General features: G+C 36.5%; 3 protein-coding genes across 3 annotated transcripts in view; 1 reads left to right on the plus strand and 2 right to left on the minus strand.

Moving 5' to 3' along the window:
* Window positions 1-1285: 1285 nt before the first annotated feature.
* Window positions 1286-11686, minus strand: AK7 (adenylate kinase 7; the record flags this gene model as incomplete). The annotated part of the gene is given in 10 exon segments (XM_015823748.1): window positions 1286-1435; window positions 2420-2497; window positions 3136-3226; window positions 4398-4486; window positions 5160-5243; window positions 6084-6194; window positions 6458-6552; window positions 7265-7373; window positions 8494-8679; window positions 11566-11686. Coding segments are annotated over 10 exon segments (1098 nt in total), but the record flags the coding sequence as incomplete, so codon positions are not given.
* Window positions 11687-12289: 603 nt separating this feature from the next.
* On the minus strand, window positions 12290-15880 carry GSKIP (GSK3B interacting protein). Its single transcript, XM_015823760.2, has 3 exons — window positions 15669-15880; window positions 14267-14519; window positions 12290-13920 (listed from the first exon to the last, which is right to left on the minus strand). Exons 1-3 carry the CDS (start codon window positions 15719-15721, stop codon window positions 13759-13761), a joined length of 468 nt encoding a protein of 155 aa, XP_015679246.1. The 5' UTR covers window positions 15722-15880; the 3' UTR covers window positions 12290-13758.
* Window positions 15881-17558: 1678 nt separating this feature from the next.
* The window catches only part of ATG2B (autophagy related 2B), a 52456-nt gene continuing 47187 nt past the window's right edge, over window positions 17559-22827 (plus strand). The window contains exons 1-2 of the mRNA XM_015823770.1: window positions 17559-17727; window positions 22546-22708. Of these exons, the coding sequence (XP_015679256.1) occupies window positions 17566-17727; window positions 22546-22708 (325 nt within the window). The 5' untranslated portion in view covers window positions 17559-17565. The remainder of the gene's footprint in view (window positions 17728-22545; window positions 22709-22827) is intronic.

Genomic DNA, 22827 nt, shown 5'->3' on the forward strand with positions numbered 1-22827 from the left:
ATTAATAATTCTTCATGCACCATGACCAAAATTAAAATGAAAAAAATATATTATCTTTACTCAGGTTCCAAAAGCTGAAGGATATGGTTTAGAAAAATTCTTTGTGGGTGCAATTATAGGCTTGTCTCCCTCATAGCAGACTGGTTGGCAAAACACTGAATACTTCATAACTATCCATACTGATTTAGTCCATCCATGGGTATAAGATAGCATAGGATATAGTATAATTGAGCGACTTTTGCCCAAGGACCACATGTACCCCAAGCTCTACTTTTGTAGCCCTTAGAGGACTTTCATGATTGCTGATTGCTGATAATTGCTGAAAATAATGTTGGGGGTACCACTGGGGGTAGGAAACACAAGAAGGTACAGTGCTAGCCTTAGAACAGGCTTTTCATGGTTAAAAAGAAGAAGAAAAAAACTGCAGCCAGTCCTACCCCCCACGTGATGGGGTCCCACTCAATTTCTGTTGATAAATAAAATCCTGTCTCAGATATAGTTGAAAAACCATACTATAGGATCAAAGTATCATAGGATTATATTTATATGATTTAAGTTTACACAAAACAGAATTTTACTTAATAGAAAATAGGGACAAAGGGCATTCCCATCTGCATAAAAAGGGAATAAGAAGTATTTAAGTACATTCTTCACAATTTAAATCAAGACCGTGGATTAAAAGAAATATTTTTAAAAGGCAACTATAATAGACAATGCAACCATGATTTCCCATATTTACATAATTTTTGAGACATGTATATGTCACACTCAGTTTACAGCTGGGAGAGAGGAAGGGTCGAGAAACTATTTATAAGGGCTGGACCATTGAACAAAATGGTGTAAATATTAGAAGTTGGTCACACAAATTACCAGAAACAGTGGTGATCTTCAATGGACCAGTTAATCCATAGAGGGCCTACACAATTGATTCACACAATATTCTTGAATCAAACATGTTTAGGTGGTAAGGAATCTCTCTTTTCATGTATGAAATTGGATTTGAATGTAAGCCTTTAGGCTCATACTTCGTCTGGACAAACACAATTTGCTCTATGATAGTAATAGTTCCTGTCTACTCTTTTTTGTTTTTTTGTCTACAAGGTCAGCAGTTTAAAATGTCATTAAGTTTCTTTTGCAGATGGCTTTAAATGTTGGCAAGTCTCTGCTGATTGACTTTGGCTGTTTCCAAACTGATATATAAATACATGTTTTCTCTAAATTGTACAGAAAATAACAGTTCACAATTCACTCATTCATTGTAAGTATATATTTCCATTATTATTACCAATAATCCGCGAGTTAGTTTATACTCATTGACAACTTGTTCGATATTATCTACTATCCCTCCTTGAGCAACCCATCTTATGTTGAAGTTCTCTTTCAAGAATACAGCTTCCATTCGTAGATTCACAAACAATTCATCCAAGTATGTTTGCTGAAGGAAGTGCAAGAAACTGTTATTAGCTGTATTTCTAAACTGTCTTTCTGCATAGTATAATATAGTAGCATACTTCATAATTAAAATTAAATTTTAAAATACAAATAAATAACAAACAAGGTGAAACAACACTTTTCTAAATTCCCAATGAATTATAAATATCTTAATCTGGGAATCAGAAAAAAATCATGAGCCTTCTCCAGGCTATAACTGATAAAAGTTCCACTAAGTGCAGATGTCTCTTTCTTCAGAGCAGGATGGAACTTATGCAAGATGTCAGAGGCAGTTCTTAAACGCATGGCAGGATGAAACAGTGAATAATATAAAGAACAATAATTGCTTCTGACATTTGGGTTTCAGAATTTCAGCTAGAGTATATGAATTTTTAAAAAGAAGTTTCAACTGAACCCAATGAATATTTTACAGTGGGGTATTTTCTCTGTAACTCAAACAAACAATGTTATCGATGTACTAATTTAGGCTTACAAACTATATCCATGCATACCTTCATTTTAATTTTTGGCAACATTACAGAAGTGGTTTGCTATTGCTTTTGGACACTGTTTTTTCAACTTCTTAATTTATCTTAAATCCCTGGAAACTCCTGGTTAGTTAGTTAGAAGTCTGAGATGTTGACCACATTGGATAACCTGAGCAACACCAAATCTTATTTTTAAAGGAAACTGCAATCAGTTGAACTTTATCAAATTTACAAGTCTGCCCACCTCCATGACAATTCTGGGCAACATAAACTATTAAAAGAAAGATTGAAATAGATATACAATGAGAAAAAAATGAATATCCAGAATAGAACAACGAACACCCCATCTGACATAATAACATTCCCACAACCCAACCTAGCCAAACATTTTAAGGCCTTATTTAAATGAAGTCAATATGGGAGCAATACAAATCTCTTTTTCAAATGATCTATTGCTAGATATTATTTCTAGCAGAAACTATTCAGAAAGGTAATAGTACCGTTAAATCTTTACTCAGGAAAGCATTTTCTCTTGGAATCTTCTGCATTTTTCCTGGGCCCACATTTTTGCTGATGCACTTATGGAAAAAAACAACAAAAAAAGAAAAGTTTTAAATCTACCACAAATAACCAATCATTAAAAGTGCAAAGTATTGCTTATTATTTTTAAGCCATAAAGCTATAACATTAACACTTAATATTGAATCAATGGTGCTAAGAAACAAAGCATAATCTGCCATTTTTTTTGCTCAATGCTACCCCTGCAATTCCATATAGAACTGCTGCAGATTGTAGAAGCTGTAACCTAAGCAACCTCTTTCTATATTTTTCGTTAGAGATGTGATCCAGAGACATCCCTAAATTGTAAATCTGCTTTTTGGACAGGCATAACTCTATTCAAGAGATTTATCATCTTTCAAGGATTGTGATCCTAGGACAATAATCATTTCTTTCTTATCTGGTTTCCGGTTTAATATATTATTTTAATCTCTAACCTATTTCAGGCAGGGGGGAATTGGAAAAGGTAGGTGTGACCTTCTGATTCCTCTGGTAATAGCAAATTCTCCCCTTTAGCTCTATAAATTGTGTTTATTATATATTTCATTTGTCTTCTATTTGCAACATCTTGTTAATTGTATTTAGAACAGAGATTTTGAAAATGTGTTGCGTACCATGAAAATAAATCTGACAAATTAAAATTCTTCAACTACTTTACCTTCACAATTTCACCCAGGGTTTGTGTTGATTCATCCACTGCAATTAAGTAATTGGTCCTTGGTCTATGATCTGCTATATTCTGCAACACTCTGATGTGAATGGATACACAGAATGTACAGTGATTATAGTATACAATGAATATATAAAAGTAAAGGAACAATAATTTAGTTTCTTCCACGTAACTCCTGAAAAATTGATTCAATAGTGTTTGTAAATTTAAAAGAGTAATGGTGCAGTGTTAGGAGGGGGAGTTGACCCAAAGTAACTAAAGATATCCCTTCCTTATTAGCACTCTGTAACTATTGCTTTTTTTCTTCTTCTGTTCAATTGAGTCCAATTTTCAGAGACTGCCTGGAAAAATTCCTGCAGATTTCTTACAATTGGTTGCCATTGCCTCCTTCCTAAGGCTGAGAGAAAGTAACTAACCCAAGGTCTCCAAGCTGGCTTTGTGCCAAAGGCAGAGTCTCTAATTTTCTAATCTCATAATTTAACCACTGTATCAGACTGGCTCTCTACTATTTCTCACAGATAATTAAATCAGATAATCAATTGCATCATTTCATCCAAGTTTAGGAACCAAAGACATAAAAGTTTTACTTTTGTGAAGTATTTGGCATTAGGCAACATTCTTTTTAATGGATGTTTTTAAAGTGCAGGAATCTATAAATTAAAATAAATCAATTTGGAAACTTACAAAAAGGCTTAAAGCTTGTTTATATTTTATTTATTTGTATCTCGTCTTTATTATTTTTACACATAACTCAAGGTGAAGAACATTGTAACTGATTCACTACCATGAACATGAAGGGAACATGTTATTAGTTTCAATAGCGCCACAAGGAAGACATCAGCAAAATTCTGAAGTTCTGGGATACAGATAGCCCTTGACTTACGGCCATAAAATTTTTGTTGCTAAGCAAGGCAGTTGTTAAGTGACTAATGCCCTATTCTACGACCTTTTTTGCAATAGTTATTAAGTAAATCACTGCAGTTGCTAAGTGAATCAGTTGTTAAGTGAATTTGGCTTCCCCCCTTGACTTTGCTTGACAGAAGCCAATTGGGAAAATTTAAAATGATGATCATATGACCCCAGGACAGTGCAACTGTCATATATACATGCCAGTTGTCAAGTGCTCAAATTTTGATCACAAGACTAGAGGGATGCTACAACGGTGTATCTTTGAACTGTCACTAAATGAATGGTTGTAAGTCAACAACTACCTGTACAGCAAAAAAAAAAAGAAAAAAAAGTATACTTACGCTGCTAAGTCAGTAATATGAATGGTTGGAACCACATTTCGTCCATCTCCAAAACATGGTATTATAGGAGTCTCCCCAAGCCAAGATAACTGCAAATATTTACAAAGTGGCTTAATCTACAGTAGTACATTTACAGTAGTACAGTAGTACAGTAGTACATATATACAGTAGTACATTTTTGTATCATTCCCTTAAGGTAGCTTAGCAATGAAAAGGACCACATTAATTACAGGTTTTGTAGAACTTGAATACTATGTCTGGCTGTATTATAAACAGCCATTAAATGACAAGAAATTACAACTACAAATGATAGAGAAAATGCATGATTGCAAAACGTATCTTGGCTTTTTTATGGTAGGGGAGGTAGATTAGGAACCATGAATGGGAATACCTTAGACAAGGAGTACAAAACTGTTTTGGGTTGAAGGCAGCACTTCGGTATTGAATGACTTGTCATGGACCATATTTCAAAAATAGGTAAGCCAAAATAAATAGGTTGTGCCAGGATAGAAATAAATGTTTTAATGTGATTAAAACTACATGTAATGTAATAATAAATACATTTCTGAAAGCCTCTAGGGTTCTGTTTAATGATGGAGGAGGCTGCAGTTTCAGGGAATGCATTCTACAGCTATTGCCATCTGCTGGTTTAAAAAAGCTCCATTAGAAGGCTGTGCTGGGATTAACTAGTCATTCTAATCTGTTAGGTTAGATATGTTCTTTCTGGATAAGTTGTACAATATTAATTTTGTAATACATTACCTTAAAAAAGTAGTGGAGAAGTCTTTCTTCAGCTCCATACTGAACACCTGAAGCAACAACATATGTGCCAAATTTGTTTTTGTTCTGGGGAGAAAGATTAAAAAAAGTCTCTATTCAAAGAAATTTAGAAAAGTAATTGAATTCATTTCTACTTTAACAACCCATGTAATAAGGTAGAAGAGAATAAATTAGAACAGCAAACTTGGATGGAGATAAAAGATGTACCTGGGCTGAGAAGAAAAAAAAAGTCCTGTTTAGAAATTATTTAAAATGTTAAATTTAAGAGGCAAGTTAAAACGTCTAAGCAAGGGCTAATAGTCAGGCCAATCTTCAAAATAACCAGACATTTCAGTAGATAATTTCAATCATTTTTACTTGCTGACAGTTCCTTACTTTCAATAGCCTCTATTCTTGTTAGCTAATGAAAGGATGGTGCTATCACTGCACAGTGGTTTTTTTTGGGGGGGAGGGACTTCTTTAGGGGTTCTCAGATTATTGGTCTCAATCTTGCAGGGAGTTGTGAACATCAGAGGGAGCTTACAAAACTAAATCCTTTGACAGTACTTCTGTCTTGAACTTGCAAGGATGACTTTGAAAAATTGTGCATGCATGAGGGTAAGTAGATAGTTCCTACTATCAGAAAGTTTGGGAACCATTTAATTATTAAAAGCTATATACTTATTATCTAATCCTAATCCTAGTGAAATTGATAGTTTTATTCATGACGATCACATCCATTTACTATTTTAGGGGATCATGATACTGCAAAGTTTGGACCCTTAATCTACTTGCAGAAGATAAAATATTTATAGCATTTATTCTTTCTAAGTGAAAGAGTCAGAAAGAGCCTCTAGAGACAATGGAATCCTTGGACTTGGATTCTATAAAGCTTGGAAATATACAACCTTTTGTGTTAATGCTTACTGTTTTCCCAAGTTTGATAATGGTTTTTTCAGCATTGATGTGTTCCATAAAATTAAGGTGGGGTTTTCTTCTACGATAGTCTTCTTCAGTAAAAGGTATTTCTGGATCTTCCTGGATAGAATAGATAGGCAGAGGATGATTTTCTTAATGTGAACATTGAAAATCTCCCATGTTTTTAATACACTTCACCTGAAGGCTATTCAAATCTTAATGGGGAGAAATAGGTTTAAGCTCAATACTATCAAGACCTCTCAGTGGCTTATCTGGAAGATGGTATGCGATAGCAATAATTAATCTCAGTTTTCAGGTTGGTAGAAAACTAATCAGTAAAATTAATTATATTGTATTATTTGTTTGCTTTTTCCATCACTCACCGGATCAAGAGGCTTGCTTCGTGCCCATGTCATTATTGTTGATAGAAGAATAAATAATTTCTGCTTTTCAAAGTGTTTTGATTCTGCGTGTAATGCTGTTTATAGGTTAATATAAATAGAAAATGTTTCAATTTATACCTTATCACAAATATCGATGGGCTTTATCTTTCCCCAGTACTACACAAAGAATAGCATTACTGTACTAAATAATGTATTGTCAAATTCCTATAATGCCCACCCATTACCTGTTGGTGGGGTCGATGTAGCTATATAGTCCATATGAAGCTTAATTGCAATTAAGCTTCTGCTTAATTGCAGAAGACAGATATCGTAATCCATTCACGAAGACTGTGATACACACATATCAGGATTTCACACTTGACTGCTTTCTGCTTACAGTATTTTATATGATTATACAGGATAATTTTGAAGCTGGAGTGAGTTTGAAAACCTATGACTTAAGTAGCGTATGATAATCCTCTATCACATCACAAGGAACTTAGCCTATGCATTCCAATTTAAGCATTATGATAAGCACTGCTAAAGTTCACCTGTGCACTTGGATCAAGCCATTTAATCCAGCAGTGTCACTGGACAAATAGTCACTCAGTATGAATGTCTTAAGATACTATACATTTAGCACAAATTTAAAAATAAGGAAAAAAACAGCAAGATACGCCCAAGTGAAGGATTTAAGGAAATTCTTTATAATTTAATGCTTCATTTGCTAAACTAGATTATCTAAACAAGTTTGCTAATATGAGATTATTACATTTTCCCTACTATTTAAAGAACAAATTGACTGACCTGTTGCTGCCCAGGTTGCCTCCTCAATTTCTTTTGGGTCTTCAGTGATGTTATAAATAATGATATCACATTCTAACATGCGAGCTAGCAACTCATCTCGAGAAGTTGTCTAAAAATAAGCAATTTATCTTAGATTGTGAATTTTTACCATTGATATTCATTTGATATAAATCTCTCATTGCCTAACTGAATTTAACCACCAAAGATAAAATTTGGCATGATTATGGCTAGCTTTAAAACCATAGTTTTTCAGTGATTTATCATCAAACCAGTATGAAATATCAAATGGAATGCAACAAGGAAAGCACTGCAGAGCTATGGAATGCAAATTACAGGGTTTTTAAAAATTTCATAACACAGCATGCATATAAAATAAGCATATGAATAAGCTGTATATGAAACAACTTCTGAAAAGACATGTGTTGTCTGAACATGTATAAGTGCAATATAGTTTCCAAATAACAAAAAATAATAGTTCCACTGGCAGAGCACATTATTTATTTATTTACTTATTTATTTTCCACCTTTTAATATATATTTTATATAAAACTCAAGGCACCAATACCCTCCTCCTAAGAGCAAAGAACAGATTGTGAAGACCATGTAATGGCACTTTTAAGACCCTGTCTTGTTGCCATAAACAAGGTGAAGATCTGTTTTCTATTGTCTCAAAGAGTAAAACCCAGAATAATGGCCTTAAACTTAAAAGTTTTAAGTTTAAGGCCTTAAACTACAGAAAGTATATTGAACATTAGGAAAACATTAGGAAAATTGAACATTTGGGAAACTCTCTAACAATTAGAGCGGTTCAGCAGAGGGATTATTCATTAGATCAAGGAACTGGGTACCTCTTCACTGATAGAGGCTATGCAGTCATATATATGTGATGCTTAAATCTGAATCCTTGCACTGACCAGGCGATAAGGACTTTATGGCCAAGTGTCCACTGAATCAGGAGAATTGTCAGAATGAAGCTTGCAATTGCAACACAAACTCTGCCCTCTGGTTTTCATTGACATGTAATATTGAAGTGTATATAAAAAATGGCTGAAATCTGTATTATCATAATACACTGTTTATCATTTGTTACTCCTTTCCGTACCCAAGAATACCTATATTCACCATATACTTTCTTTTGCTGCTTTATATTGCAAGATCCTGCAATTAAAAAAAATTCTGTGTGAATCAAATGCACATCCAGAATTTTATTCAATAAATTGAATACTTACTGTATATACTTCCGTGGCAAAATCTGGTTTTGTATTCTCTGCCTGTGAAAGAGTTCCCACTATTTGATATATTCCTTCTTTTGGTTTAGGAGGCCCAGTTTCAACAACTGATTTTCCTTCCTCATCTTCTTCCTCTTCCTCTGCTATTTCTTCCAAGGAGGCTCCAACAATACAATTGGCCAGATACTTACAATGTACAATAAATAATAAGATGGTGAAAGGTAATTCAGTGTTATTCATTATTTCATCTATCTATCTATCTATCTATCTATCTATCTATCTATCTATCTATCTATCTATCTATCTATCTATCTATCTATCTATCTATCTATCTATCTCAATGCTGTAACCTAGGAGTGTGTCTCCCAGTGGCAGCCCCTGCCCTGTGGAATACACTCTTCCTGAGGTCTGGCAGGCATCACCCTTCTAGCCTTCCAGAAAGATTTAAACAGCTGGCTTTTCCCTCGAACACTGGGATAGGCTGACTATGCCGAGACGCTCGGCAACCTTGTTAAAATAATAAATTCTCTCTCTCTCTCTCTCTCTCTCTCTCTCTCTCTCTCTCTCTCTCTCTCTCTCAAAAAAACAAGTTGATATGAGATCTTATGCACTCTTATTTTCTCTTTTTGCTATCTATTCTTGTTCAATAAAAAAAAACCATAAAGCCTTCAGCCATCATTTGTAAACCTCTATCCTGCTGTAATCAATTTTTCTGAGTGGCCTACTGTACAGAGAAAATAAGATGTTGAAATTCCACAATCTGATTAAAAGCAATCATAATTATTATTGCAACTGTCCTCAAAATACTTCCATCTTCAACATTTTCGTAGAAGTAAAGAGGATAGCCTGACCTCAGTTGGGAGGCTGTTCCAAAGCACTGTAATTGTCCCAAAAAACCAGCATCTTCTAATTAAGTTCTCCCAAAGCTCTGACAAATGTGACTGTATACATAGCTTCCCCAAGCAGCTCTTTGAAAATTAAATGGATCTATCAGGTAGACTATCTGAATAAATGCCATCACTACATGAAAGTCACAGGTGACCAGCAATTGCAAATGATCAGGATGTAAATGGGGTGATAGAAAACCTCTCTAGATCACACAACTGTTCAGAAAAAAAAGTGCTATATGACCACTACATGTGATAGGCCTGACATTATTTGAGACAAGCTCATGGAAGACATGAACTCCTAAGAACCAACCTCTAGACAGGAAGGCTGGAATTACCCAACAGTGGAAATTCTGTATTTTCAGCCCAAGTATCAGTTCCAGAAATTCAGAAAAGAATCATATGGAGCAAGAATTGGTGCAGAAGCAATATCCCAAGCTACAGCCCAATTCAACAAATAGCTATTCACATCACAGTATCTCAATAACAGAGTTCCTGATTACAGATACCCCCCTTCACAATCAAACTCCCTCCAATCATGTTGTTGCCATAATGTAAGAAACTGACCTGTGTTTCATTGTACAATTATATCTTCACTAACTTGCAGCTACTTACACTACCACATTCAGTTATGTACATTGTTAAGGGGGAGTTTGAGTCCTGGCTTTAACAAAGTATTGGAGAATATATAGGATAGCATGTTTGCATGAGAAGCTAGATAACCACATTTTAGCATATAATCGTGTGCAAACTCCTCTGTATTTAGTCAATGGGTGTGGACTAACACTAGAACTTTTGATGAATTAATTGAATAAATCATTGCAAGTATGTTATACATTGAGAGACTTGGCCAGTTCAAAAATGTGAAAAATAAAAGATACAAATAATTAAAATCCTGTCCCAGAAGGGGGGGAATACAAAGATATAGATATGAATATGAAAAAGCCACAAGGTTTAATCTCCCTCACAATATATGGTTGGCAGAGTCCTAGAGGAGAGCCTTTTCTATCCTGGCTCCCACCCTTTGGAACACTGTACCTCTTAATATGAGATCCACCTCCACCTTCTTTAGCCTTCCAAAAAGGCCTTAAAATATGGCTTACAGGTTGTTCTGTGGTCCAGATATGGGTGTGCCATTTTGGAAGTGGTTATTGGATTAAATAGAGGGTTCCACCTTTAACCCATTGTATACCCTTTTGACTTAGTTAATTGTGTTAATTCTGTTTTTATCCTTACTGTTTTAATATTTTGCAATACTATTTTTGTTATGTTGTAAGCAGCTCAGAGTTATATGACAGCAAGATGGCCAGCATATACATTTAATAAATAAGTTTTTAATAATGAAATTTAATAAATAAGTTTTTAAGAATGAAATAAGATCTAGGGATTTGGCAGGTAAAAGAAAAAGCCATGAAAATACTGTATTTGGTTAAAAGCAACATAGGAGAAAGGCCTAATTTGGGTAGAAAATATGATGTCTAAAGTTGATTTTTTCTTTTCATTGCCCTTTTTTTATTCATATCAAACAACTACACTCTTCATAAGAATTGCTTATCCCCTACAGCAGAATATACAGGGTTCATGATGACTAACTGACTTCCTGCAGATAAACAGCAGATGGAGGGCTCCCAAAACATGTAAAACTGTAACTGATATATAATCACTTAGTAAACTGTTTTGAAGATAAACATTTTACTTCAAATACAGAGACAGTGGGATTTAGAGATTAAAACATTGGGAAGATCCTTGAATGCTGTCAGCCCAATCCCTAATCTTATTACTACGGACTATCTCACTGAATATTGGGGATTGGAAAAATTGGCTACTTTGAATGGCTATAGGAAAAGTAGGATATTTTGTATTGAACTTATGCCATCAACTATCAAAGTCCAACAAATATTCAGACATCCCTCATTTCCTTTCTCACTCCTTCCCATCCAATTAACCTATTGAAAGAGTGGTAACTTATATAGCATGACTAGAAAAAAGCCGAGTGGACTCTTTCCCCAGTGCTTCCCCTCCTTTCCAGCCCTCTACAGGTAATGATGATGCCGTCCATTCAGTCGAGTGAGACTTTCCCGTAACTTTGCTGCGATGGAGATGCATCTGGCGGGTCCGCGGCGCGCCCCGAAGCGGACGACCACCCTCCCTCCCGTTTCTGAGCAATGCATCCTTGCGCCCCCACCTTCCCAATGTTTCTGCCGCCATAGCTGTCCAAATGGTTGAGGAAGATCCTCTGGCTGCGAATGATCTCTTCTGCCTCCGCCACCGCCTCCTCTTCGTCCGACATGGTTGCCGTTGACAAAGTGCCCGGAGGTTGCTGGGCAACCGAGTCGCGCGCTGGCATCGGCAAAGGAATGGGAGGAGGAGCAAAGGGCAAGTAGCGAAAGACGAGAAGTGGGCGGGGCTTCAGACTGAAACGGAAGGAGCTCCGCTACGCCAGCCTCCAAAGCGGGGTCTCCTCGATAACAAGTCGGCGTGTCGGAGTTGGGGAATCAGACAACTATCATATCTCGATGGACCGCACCGCTCCTCAATCGCAGTCCGGACGCCCAGGGTCGAAAGCTGCAGTCCAACCACCCTGGCGAATTAAGAGCATCCTTCTGAAACATCAATCCAACTTGATTTTGGGTGCAGATTTTAACATGGAGGGAAACAGAAGGATAATAATTGGGAAGAAACACAGCCATCCATCTGTCCAACGCTTGTATGTACATCTAATCAGAAACACTGGCTACATTTATTACTCTGTTATCAATTTTTCTTAATCTTAGCACCCTTCTCAGAGGTCCTCAAAATCAAAATTATTTGCCAGTCTATTTTGAAAAATAATTCAGTATTAAAATCCCTTCAAATTATGAGAAATGATAGAGGCAGTGAATGCATCAATTTTAATTTTTAATATCGTAAATATTGATAAATATAACCCATACAAACAAAAGCTCAATTTTTAAAAGTGGGAAGGGGTCCTAAGAGTACAAGACCCATTGTACAGATCATTTGTGTGCCTTTATTTAAATGTACAGCCTCTAACATAAATAAGTAAACAATAAACATGGCTAGGTTATTCACAAAGGAAAACAAAGTCAGCTACGTAAAGTACATTTCCTCCTATAAATCTAAATGTGAGCATATATGTACTCGTTTGTGCACTTCATATTTTTAAACAAATGTACAAAATGAAATACAGCATTATAACAATTAAAAATGTAAATTCCTGGACTAAATTCTCAGCTAAGGTATCTAACACCCAAATAGATTCAAAGGCGCAAGACATTTAAGTTCTTCAAACTATGAAGTCCATCTGTCTGAGAATAGGAATGTTATCATTATATAGCAAAATGTATCACTGCACAGTGCTACTATGCTATACATAAACTTTCATTTAAAAACAGGCCCTTTTTGTAAGCAGTAAAAATTAAAAACAAAACATTACAGCAGCAGTGTTAGCAAATTTCATATTTAGGTACCTAATTGTTCTCTCAATTCAAATCCAACCTGACTCTTTGGTTTTGAGTTAATATTTTGTACATTAATTTAAAACAATGGCTAAAATACTTAAAGGTAATATAGAAATATTTAGTAACTGGGAATATATTAAGGCGTGCAAAATACTTTCCAATATACTGTACATTATGTAAACATTTAAACTGTAAATATGTATTCCATTTTAGCAAAAACTGTAAGAAAGATGGAGCTTTATGAAGAATGCACTTTTTAGTTCCTTATCTTTGTGCTTACACCATTTGTATTTCAACTGATGAATACATTCATTATGCCAACAATTCAGCTTCTGTTCAGTATTCAGTTTGCAACCCATACAATAAACACTGCTTCTTACTGCTAATAAGTATTGGACTTAAAATGTTTATGAGTGTATCTTATTATACAATTTAAGAGCATTCATTATGATATCCTAGTGAGTTAGAGAATGCACAACAAATTTGAGATAAATATTGTAAATGAAAAATCTATTTTACTAAGCTTGGCAAGGCAATTTTCTGTTCTTCATAAAACTAGTTAGTCTTGGAAAACACTATTGTGCAAATTTTGAACAAGCATTATCTTGTTACAAATATTTAATGTCAACTGCAGTTATTACTAAAATTAAGAACTGATTTAATACAGATTAAAACTGAAACGTTATTCAACCACTTGAAAAAAAATTAACCAAGAACTATAACTTTGTTTGAAATTTTGAGAACAAATTGACTTATTTACTGAGAACAACATCAGTTACGAAGGTAGTGCCATTACAACTAGTAGAGCAAGTATTTTAAAAGCAAGAAATGCAAGATAAACAAAGTATTCCTTTGCCAGTTCTCAGTATAAGCTGTTCAAAATTCTCAGTTACAACATTTTTTGGTTGTAGATTCAATCAGGACTGCCCATCACTTTCCAAAGCTTCTAGTCTTTGAAGTAATGCATTTCCAAAAGCTTCTCGATATGCTGGACTAACTGAGTCTAACAAAGAGTAGACAGTCTCATGGTAGGGATTCTGTAAACTGTCATCCACGTGGTCAAAATCATAAGCAACCACCTACAAAAGAAAAATACATTTCAAAAGTAAGAAAGGATCCAACACAATATAAACACGTGTATAAAGTAAGATGACATAAAATGTACTACAGAGCTTTTTCCCCCTTTTAAAAGACAACCAATAACACGGAATTCTCAAGAACTGACTAATACTAAAGATATATTTCATGGATTTTTATAGCTACAGTAAATGGGGTAATTTGCATCAAATTACTGATTACTGGAAATTTTCTATATAAAATATTTGGAACTTAAGGAAAAGGAAGTAGACTGCTTTTGTAACAATGTACTGTTGTTTACTAGTCTGCAGCAAATACTTAAAAATATATACGCAAAAGGAACATTACCCTGAGTCCTGCTTCTGTTAGCTCCAGGCAATATCTGTTCTTTTCCCTAGTTTCCACATTGATGTATGCTACATCTTCAACACATGGGAGACTTTTAGAGACAAACATGTTGCTCACAGCAAACAAAACATCATTCACAACAGCTTCTGCTTCTATTCTCATGTCCTTCACATCTTCAAAATCCTTGAATTCAGACTGGTTCTCAGTCTCACTGTTATTGGATTCATCCATGGAATTATAATCAGTCTCCATTCTGCACACAAAAATATATGTATAATATTTAGTACAAATCCAAAGACCTCTTGCATTTATTCAGCCAGAACTTTTAATACATTTCTAAATGTGATGTGAATTTTCAGAAAATCTAGAACTTTAATTACAATTCAACAATATTTAGGCAACATGATATTCCAAATAGATCACAGATATTATTTTTTTTTAAAAAAAAACAACCTGAATTTTAAAGTTTTGAAATAATCACTTAAATTTTAATTTCATGATTTCAAAGTGCAAGCTTTTGGTGCACTCATTGGTTCTGAACAAATTGATCAGCCAACAGTGTATTCAACAAAGAGTAGGCTACCTCCTCTTTCTTCTACTTAACCTCATCGTTTATTACTATTTCCTGTATAGGCATGTTTGCAACCTTCTGTTTTATAGGACACTCCCTTATCACTCTCCAAGAGCCGCTGATATCCTACAATCCAGAGGCCCATATTTCTCATCAACCCCATAGCCCTTTCTCAGCATTTCTTGCCTGGCACAACTCCCGCTCCCCATGCAACCTAACTGAGAATAATGGAATATATGTAACTAAGGTTGAACTGGGGGAAGTCTTTGGTGCTTTCTGAACTTGGTTGTTGACTTGCCGATGTTTTATTACCCAGTTAGGGAGGTAACACTATCAGTGAAGCGTCGGTAAACTAAATGAGAATATTCATACATTGGCAACACATGTACAGTTGCAAAGCATCTATACCAGGGGTAGGCAACCTTGGCTCTTTTATGACTCGTGGACTTCAACTCCCAGAATTCCTGAGCCAGCCATGCTGGCTCAGGAATTCTGGGAGTTGAAGTCCACGAGTCATAAAAGAGCCAAGGTTGCCTACCCCTGATCTATACGAATGCATAAAGGACACTCTCGGGCCGACACACCACAAATGAGGCGGAGAAACTTCCCTTTTTCTCTAGAAATCGTGGAAGTTGTAGTCCTAACATCTCTGGAAGATCCCAGGTGGAGAGTGGCTAACGCAGGGCAGATGCCGGCAGCGGATGCTCCTTTCTCTCCGACGTTGCACTGAACCGTCGCATCGCCACCCCCGCGGTCTCCCGTGTAACCACCCAACCCCCCTCCAGATGATTCCCCCCCCCGCGCGCGGTCCTATCGCGACGGCATATCTACCCATATCCATATCCATTCTCCTTCGGCGTCTGCTCGTCGAATCGGTCTTGCATGAGAATTGCTCCTGGCCCCTTCACTACGGAGATGATAAGCCTCTCCGCTCCGAACAGCGAACCCCTCTCTACGGAAAGCCGGTAGGCAGCAAGACGCCCCTGCTCGCCTGTTCCCACTCGCCAAGCTGTCACGTGCCACGGTCACTAACGACTGGCGGCCTGGAAAACAACAGCGGCACTTCCGGTGCCAATGGCGCTTCCACGTGGTTTAAGGAGGGGAATTCTAGGACCGCAGAGACGAGAATCCGAATGGAGAGGAGCTAGGAATGTATTTAATTAAGGATAACCTAAGTACCTGATGATTTTACTGCATATTTCATTGCATTTAAAAACTTTAAAACAAATAGCCGTTGTAAACTAACACTTGCATTAATCTCCACTTTTCATTTAGTGTTGTCTTTATTTTTTTTAAAAAAAACAAACAACCCTGAATTTTAAAGTTTTGAAATAATCACTTAAATTTTAATTTCATGATTTCAAAGTGCAAGCTTTTGGTGCACTCATTGGTTCTGAACAAATTGATCAGCCGTTCCGTATTTAACGGAACGACAGAGTTAGAAGGGACCTTCCAGTCTTCTAGTCCAACCCCCTGCAGAAAACCCTATACCATTTCAGACAAATGGTTATGCACTCTCTTAAAAACTTGCAGTGTTGGAGCATTCACCGCTTCTGGAGGCAGGTTGTTCCACTGGTTAATTGTTCTAACTGTCAGGAAGTTTCTCCTTAGTTCTAGGTTGCTTCTCTCCTTGATTAGTTTCCATCCATTGCTTCTTTGTCCTGCCTTCAGGTACTTTGGAGAATAGCTTGACTCCCTCTTCTTTGTGGCAGCCCCTGAGATCTTGGAAGACTGCTATCATGTCACCCCTAATCCTTCTTTTCATTAAACTAGACATACCCAATTCCAGCAACCGTTCTTTATGTGTTTTCCACCAAACTAATATGGCATCTTTAAAAAAAACAGCTATAGAGGATTAGTGGAAAGCCTTTCAGTATCTCCCTACACGGCGCTTGTGAATATTCCCGTCCTTGTTATGCTGACATGGACTTGCAAACTAAGGGTCTCCGCTGCTCTTCCTTCCTCTTATCTCTATATTCCAAAGGCGTGCGGGTCACGTGACCTCCACGGTCCGCTTTCCCCCGCGTCTTCTCCCTTCCGCGGCCCAGAAGATGACGAGGCTTCCTCGCAAGACTGACGTCCTCCAAAGCGTGCTAAGCGACGCAGCTGAGCGGCGCAACAACTCGGCCTCTCCGCCCAGCCAGTGGGGCGGGGAAAGGGGGCGGAAAGAGAAATACCTCGCGGCCAGCCTTCTCAACGGGACGGCGAGCGAGGTCGGGGGGGGGGGCAAAAGCCGAAGACCCTCTCGTGGCTGTGAACCTCCCACGCCCGGCCCTTTAAATTTCGCGGGGGGCAGGCCTCGGAGAAGATGGCGGCGGTTTGAGAGGCGAGATGGAACCGTCCGCTCTCGCTGTCGCGGCGGTGCTCTGGGAAGTCTTACGACCTGAAGCTTTCTCGGCCAGGACTGAAGAGACGAGTCGGGAGGCTCTTTCTGACGACTAACCCGAGACCCAGTCCCCGGAAGGTCCCCTTTGCCTCTCAAGCAGACTTATTGCCCCGGTCCCCCTTTCAACTCTCTTGACGTTCAGTGACAGCCTCGGCACGCCCCTTTCTTGAGTGCCTGACTTGTGGGGCTGTCGATCCCTCCTTTTCTTCCCCCGTCCATTTTCGTGCTCTTGACAGACCCCGTTGTCGGTTCCCGGCTCCTGTCCTCCATTCCTTTAACTTCCCTGAACTTCCCATCGATCTTTCCACTTAAGAGTTTTTTTTCTCTCTCTTTCTGGCCATCATGCCTTGGCCCTTCTCAGAATCGATCAAAAAAAGGGCCTGCAGGTATCTTCTGCAGAGGTACCTGGGGCACTTTCTCCAGGAGAAGCTCAGCTTGGAGCAGCTCACGCTAGATCTTTACCAAGGCACCGGCTGCTTGGCACAGGTGCCTCTAGACAAATGGGTAAGTGACCCAGTTCCGGCTGGCAAATGAGGAATTGTCTTTTGACAGGTATATCCAGTCTGTTGTTTCATTTTCCTGCCTATCTTCTGATTAATGTTCTGATTATTATTCCCTGGGCAAAATATTGGAGAGCACTGTATTGAGGCTGTTGGGAGTAATCCAAGTTTGATAGATGTAAAAACAGATTTTACCTGCGAGCAATGTCTCATTCCCAAATATTTGGATCGTAATCCAAGAATTTATTTCTCTCCTTCCTAATTGAAGCTGTTCTGGTGGTATTGAAGTCAAAATGGATTTTTTTTTATTTTGTACTTGGGAGGGGAAAAAAAGGGAATGATAAAAGAAATGGAAAACAGTTGCTTCATTCAGGTTGTTTTCAGTTGGTTCACTTGGGAAAAGTGCAAATTCATGTTAGAGTTCACTTCTAAATCAACTCACATTTTGATACATTTTATTTGGTTACTGCTGAACAATAACCTTTCAAAAAGAGGCCAGGTAAGGAAAACTTTTCTAGATTATGGAAATTCTAGTACTGGAAATAGTATTTGACCATTGAAAATTTAGTTTGTCTTATGATTTGAATTGTGAGATGACTGGTTTAGTAGGATGTTACTAGGTGCTTAATTTCATTGTTTGCATGATCCTGTGAAAGTGTAATACACAACTCATAGCTATGATAGGTATTTGATCAAACCCATATTTGACAGCATTATAATTTAGGGATAAAGACGAGTTTTAAAAATTGATTCTGGCTATGTAGAGAAGTACAAAGCATGCCTTTTAATATAAATATCAAGGGTCTTTGTAAGCAGAAACACTTTTGTGATTATATGCCTCAGTTTAGCTTTTATACATCAAGTATATTTTACAGAAATTTAGAGGGTATTTAGAAATTTTAGAAAACATTTTTTTACTAAAAATTTATTTTGTAGAATATCAGTATCTTTCTCTATTTTTATATTTTATTTGATATGGAAAATATTACAATTCAACCCCCGCAAGACAGAGTGGTTGTGGGTATTTGGACCCTCTGGAGACAAAATACTTACATCTGTGACCTGGTGCACAATCTGGGGGTCCTTCTAGACTTGCGACTCCTGCTTTTGGTGATGCACCAGTTGCACCCATACCTGAACCTCACAGTAACTCATGCCAATTCAAAGTGCTGGTAGTTACCTTTAAAGCCCTACATAGCTGGGACTGGGGTATCTGAGAGACTGCAGGACTGCCTTTTTCCAGAGTCTCTACCTGTCCAACCAGATCTAGCAGAATGGGTATCTGCTGGCAGGAACTAAAAGACGGCACTTTTTGCAGTGGTCCCTCCCCTATGGAACATTATCTCTTCCAAGATTAGAATGGTCCCAACCCTGTTAAACCTTTCGTAAGGCCTAAAAACTTGACTATGTTCCCAATCTTGGGACGCTCAGTTTTATTTTTATTTTATTTATTCAAGTATTATGCTGCCCATCTCCTCTACAAGGTGACTTTGGGCAGCTATGTGAGAGGGCTGTTTCCTGACTGCATTGCTAATTAGCCAAATATCTTGGCTGCTATGTAAATTTATTTTAGATGTTTCCATTGTTTTATTCTTTTAAAATGTTTTTTTCAGTATTTTGATTGTAATATATTTTTTGAATTGCAAGCTGCTCAGAGTCATTGACTGAGATGGGCAACTGTAGAAGTTGAACAAATAAATAAAATTACTTGAAATAAATTGTTTAGTTTTAATATAGTTATATGTGAATTTTGGTTTCAGGAAATTTGCTTTAAAGAATCTTATGGTTTATGGAATCTTAACTATTTTTAGTCAATCAGAAACCTTGTAGCTGAGAAAAAAAAGTGAATTAAGCTTTGGCTACTCACTGATTGCCTTCATTCAGTGACTGCCTGTCTTATCTGCTATTCGTACGTAAAAGGAAAGGTATCAAAGTCACAGAAAAGTCGACGATTTACAAGAGTAACCCTTTAAAAGTAACACTACAACTCGTAGAGAACTTACAATCACAACAAAGGAAAGATCGAAAGAAAGAGGGAAAATTTTATGAATGTCGACAATTGTTACGTAATACTATTGTAACGAAGTTGAGTTCAATGGTTTTCTCGTAATTGTTAGCAGTAACCACCAATGACTTGTTGAGGCATTCAATTAGTAAGCAAAACCTTTTTGTTCTTTCTATTTAGCATTAAACATCATCAATAGGTCTACCTATTAAAACTTTTTATTTAATTCTCTAATTTAATACTCTAATACATAATAAATATTAAATTAAGAGTAAATGCAGCCACCCATTTAGTGTCACATGTAAGAATTAAATGTGTAAATATATATAAATACTAAATAAACCATTTGTTTCTTAAAAACATATAGTCATTAGATGAGAAGGCCCTTTTTAGAACAATTATAATTATAATCCAGTACTTTATGTGTTATGATAAAATGTGAAATTGATAATGATAGTGTTGGCAGATGCAAGGTAAGCTTCATAAAATTTGCCCAAGTTCATGTTACTATGATTTGATAACATTTCTGTTCATATAATATCGACAGCTGGAATTCTGTGCACTATTTGATCTGGAGCAGATTCCCTGTCTTTTCTTATTCTACCTTTTAATAAAATATAGAATATTACAAAGAGAGTTTCTCTTTTGGCTTGAAAATGAACTTTCTTAACATTTTGATGTAGAGGAAGGTAATTATGAAGGTTAAGGCAATTCTAAATATTGACATTTAAAAGTACAAGTTTGGAAAGCTGATTTGTAATAAGATATGTCTACTATGACCATACTTTATTGCCCAACAGTTGTGGATCTGAAATGTTCAGTCCACATGTATAAGACTGATTAATCAAGCTGGTTTTTAGCAGCTTATTGAAAATTCGTATCGCTTGCTTTTTTTTCAGTTCTGTAGTTTGATTCTCTGGAATATTGCAGTCATTTTGATAGTTTTCTGATTAAAGCAAATAACCTATCCTATGTTACTTTAGAGCAGGGGTGTCTAACTCCTACTTATTAAGCACTTGAAGAACCAACCTCTCTCTACCCCCATGGCTACCAAGTAGAACCTCCCACTCAGGAAGGAACAGAATTACTTTGGCACTGTTCTTCCAACCCATTCAGGTGGTCCTGAAGGATACTTATTAGATTTCTTGGAGGCTTCTGATATTGATTGTAAGACAAGATGATCATGTTTCCTCCAGCAGAGTCTTATGGGTCATTCATGAAGGAAAATCAGCTTGGTTTCAATCTCATGCCTAGGCCTCAGTCTTGATTGTCACAGGTATAGATATAACCTGCTTCTTCCATTCTTTCCACAACCTTCCTCTGATATTCAAGGCATGTTCTATTTGGTGAGCTTTTTGTAAATTTGTTTTCATTGATTTTTTTGTATATATTCAGTGTCCTGTATTGTGACTGACATCTTTTAGAGCTTCTTAAACCTAATAAGCTCCCTGGGTGATATTTTCTAGAGTAGTGGGTCATGCTAGGAGAAACAATATTGACTCTGTCAAGGTAATGAGATTAACTACAGGAATATCCAATTGAGAACACCTGTAATGATAAAGATGTCTGAGCTATAAGCTGAATTCTTCAAGAAATATTGTATGTTCTTAAATAAACAAACACCATTTTCTGTTATGTGCACTTTTTTGTTTTTCATTAACTTTTCAGTGTTTCAACATTTGAAAGCATTTGCCATGTTACACTATTTATAAATGACATTGTCAATTTATTACTATTATTACTTTTCCACAGTTTTTTATAAGTGATTAACACAGTAACATGTACATACATAATCACAAATAGTTGTTGGCCAGTATGACAAGCATTTTACTAAAAAATAACAATTTATCTTAATTGTGATAAAGCCTTTACAATCATTTTACCTGTTCTGTTAGGTAAATTTGTCTGTGACTATGAAATTAAATTTTGTAATATTTAAAATGGTAGTGATAGTGAATTGGATTCGTTGACATTGGGTATATGAAATAAAATGTATTATTTTATTGAAGCATAGAAGTAATAGGAATGGGTGCATCCAGCCATATTGAATGATATGTGCATTTTTGTGAATGCATACCCAATTTGCATTAAAATTACAGATTGCAGTAGAGAAGGAAATAGGATTAAGGGATTTGTTTTTCCATATTATATAATAAGAGCTATGGTGCATCAGATGAGAAACCTAGATATATACAGTATTCTACCATATTTTTTCCACAGTGGCTAAGCAGATGTCAGTAACAAGATTACAAGTAGGACATGAGTGCATTACTGTTTTCCATGTATGTTTTGGTAATTTTAACCTGTGTGGATTGGCCTAATCATCTCCCAAAGGCATCCAAATTGGCAACCATCTTTATTATTTTAAACACAGAGATATTTTTTTATTGTTTTTGGTGTGTGCAGTGCTTTAGCTTCAGTCTTGAAAAAGAGCTTCAAAATACATAAGAGTGTGAAAATAAGATCTGTCTGCAGCATGTTTTTACTACCCACATATTTTCCCATGATGGGTCAGCTTCAGAAGGCAGCCACATGGTGGAATCTAATAACTGTGTACCAAATACTAAGAGGTATTTAAAAAAAAATACTGCATCTACATTTCCACGTATCAAAAACACCTTTTGAGGACTGAACCTAGAGCATTGTATTATTCTAGCAATTATTGCTAAAACTTGTATTTTTGTAAGCAGTTAAATCTAATTTGCCCTAGATGCAGAAGAGAAATTAATTACCCATGTTTAGGTTAAAATTGTAATTAATGTTATGCATTCTGATAATAAATATTACAAATTCTGTGTTCTTCTTCCCTATGCTTAGAGCTTGAATGAGATTCTGGAATCAGCAGACGCTCCGTTGGAAGTTACTGAAGGATTTATTCAGTCAATATCTCTGTCCATTCCTTGGGGCTCTTTGCTTCAAGATAACTGTGCACTTGAAGTAAAGGGCTTAGAGATGGTCTTCAAACCAAGGCCATGTCTAGGTTAGTTAATAAATAACAGTTGCTTGTCATTACATATTCTGTTAATTTTTTGCATGTTAGAAATAAGTGAATTAGTATCACAGTACAGGTAGTTCTCACTTAATGACCCTAATTGGGAC

This window comes from Protobothrops mucrosquamatus, unplaced genomic scaffold (genome assembly GCF_001527695.2).
Source record: "Protobothrops mucrosquamatus isolate PMUCROS unplaced genomic scaffold, P.Mucros_1.0 scaffold_180, whole genome shotgun sequence".
Classification (NCBI taxonomy): Eukaryota; Metazoa; Chordata; class Lepidosauria; order Squamata; family Viperidae; genus Protobothrops; species Protobothrops mucrosquamatus.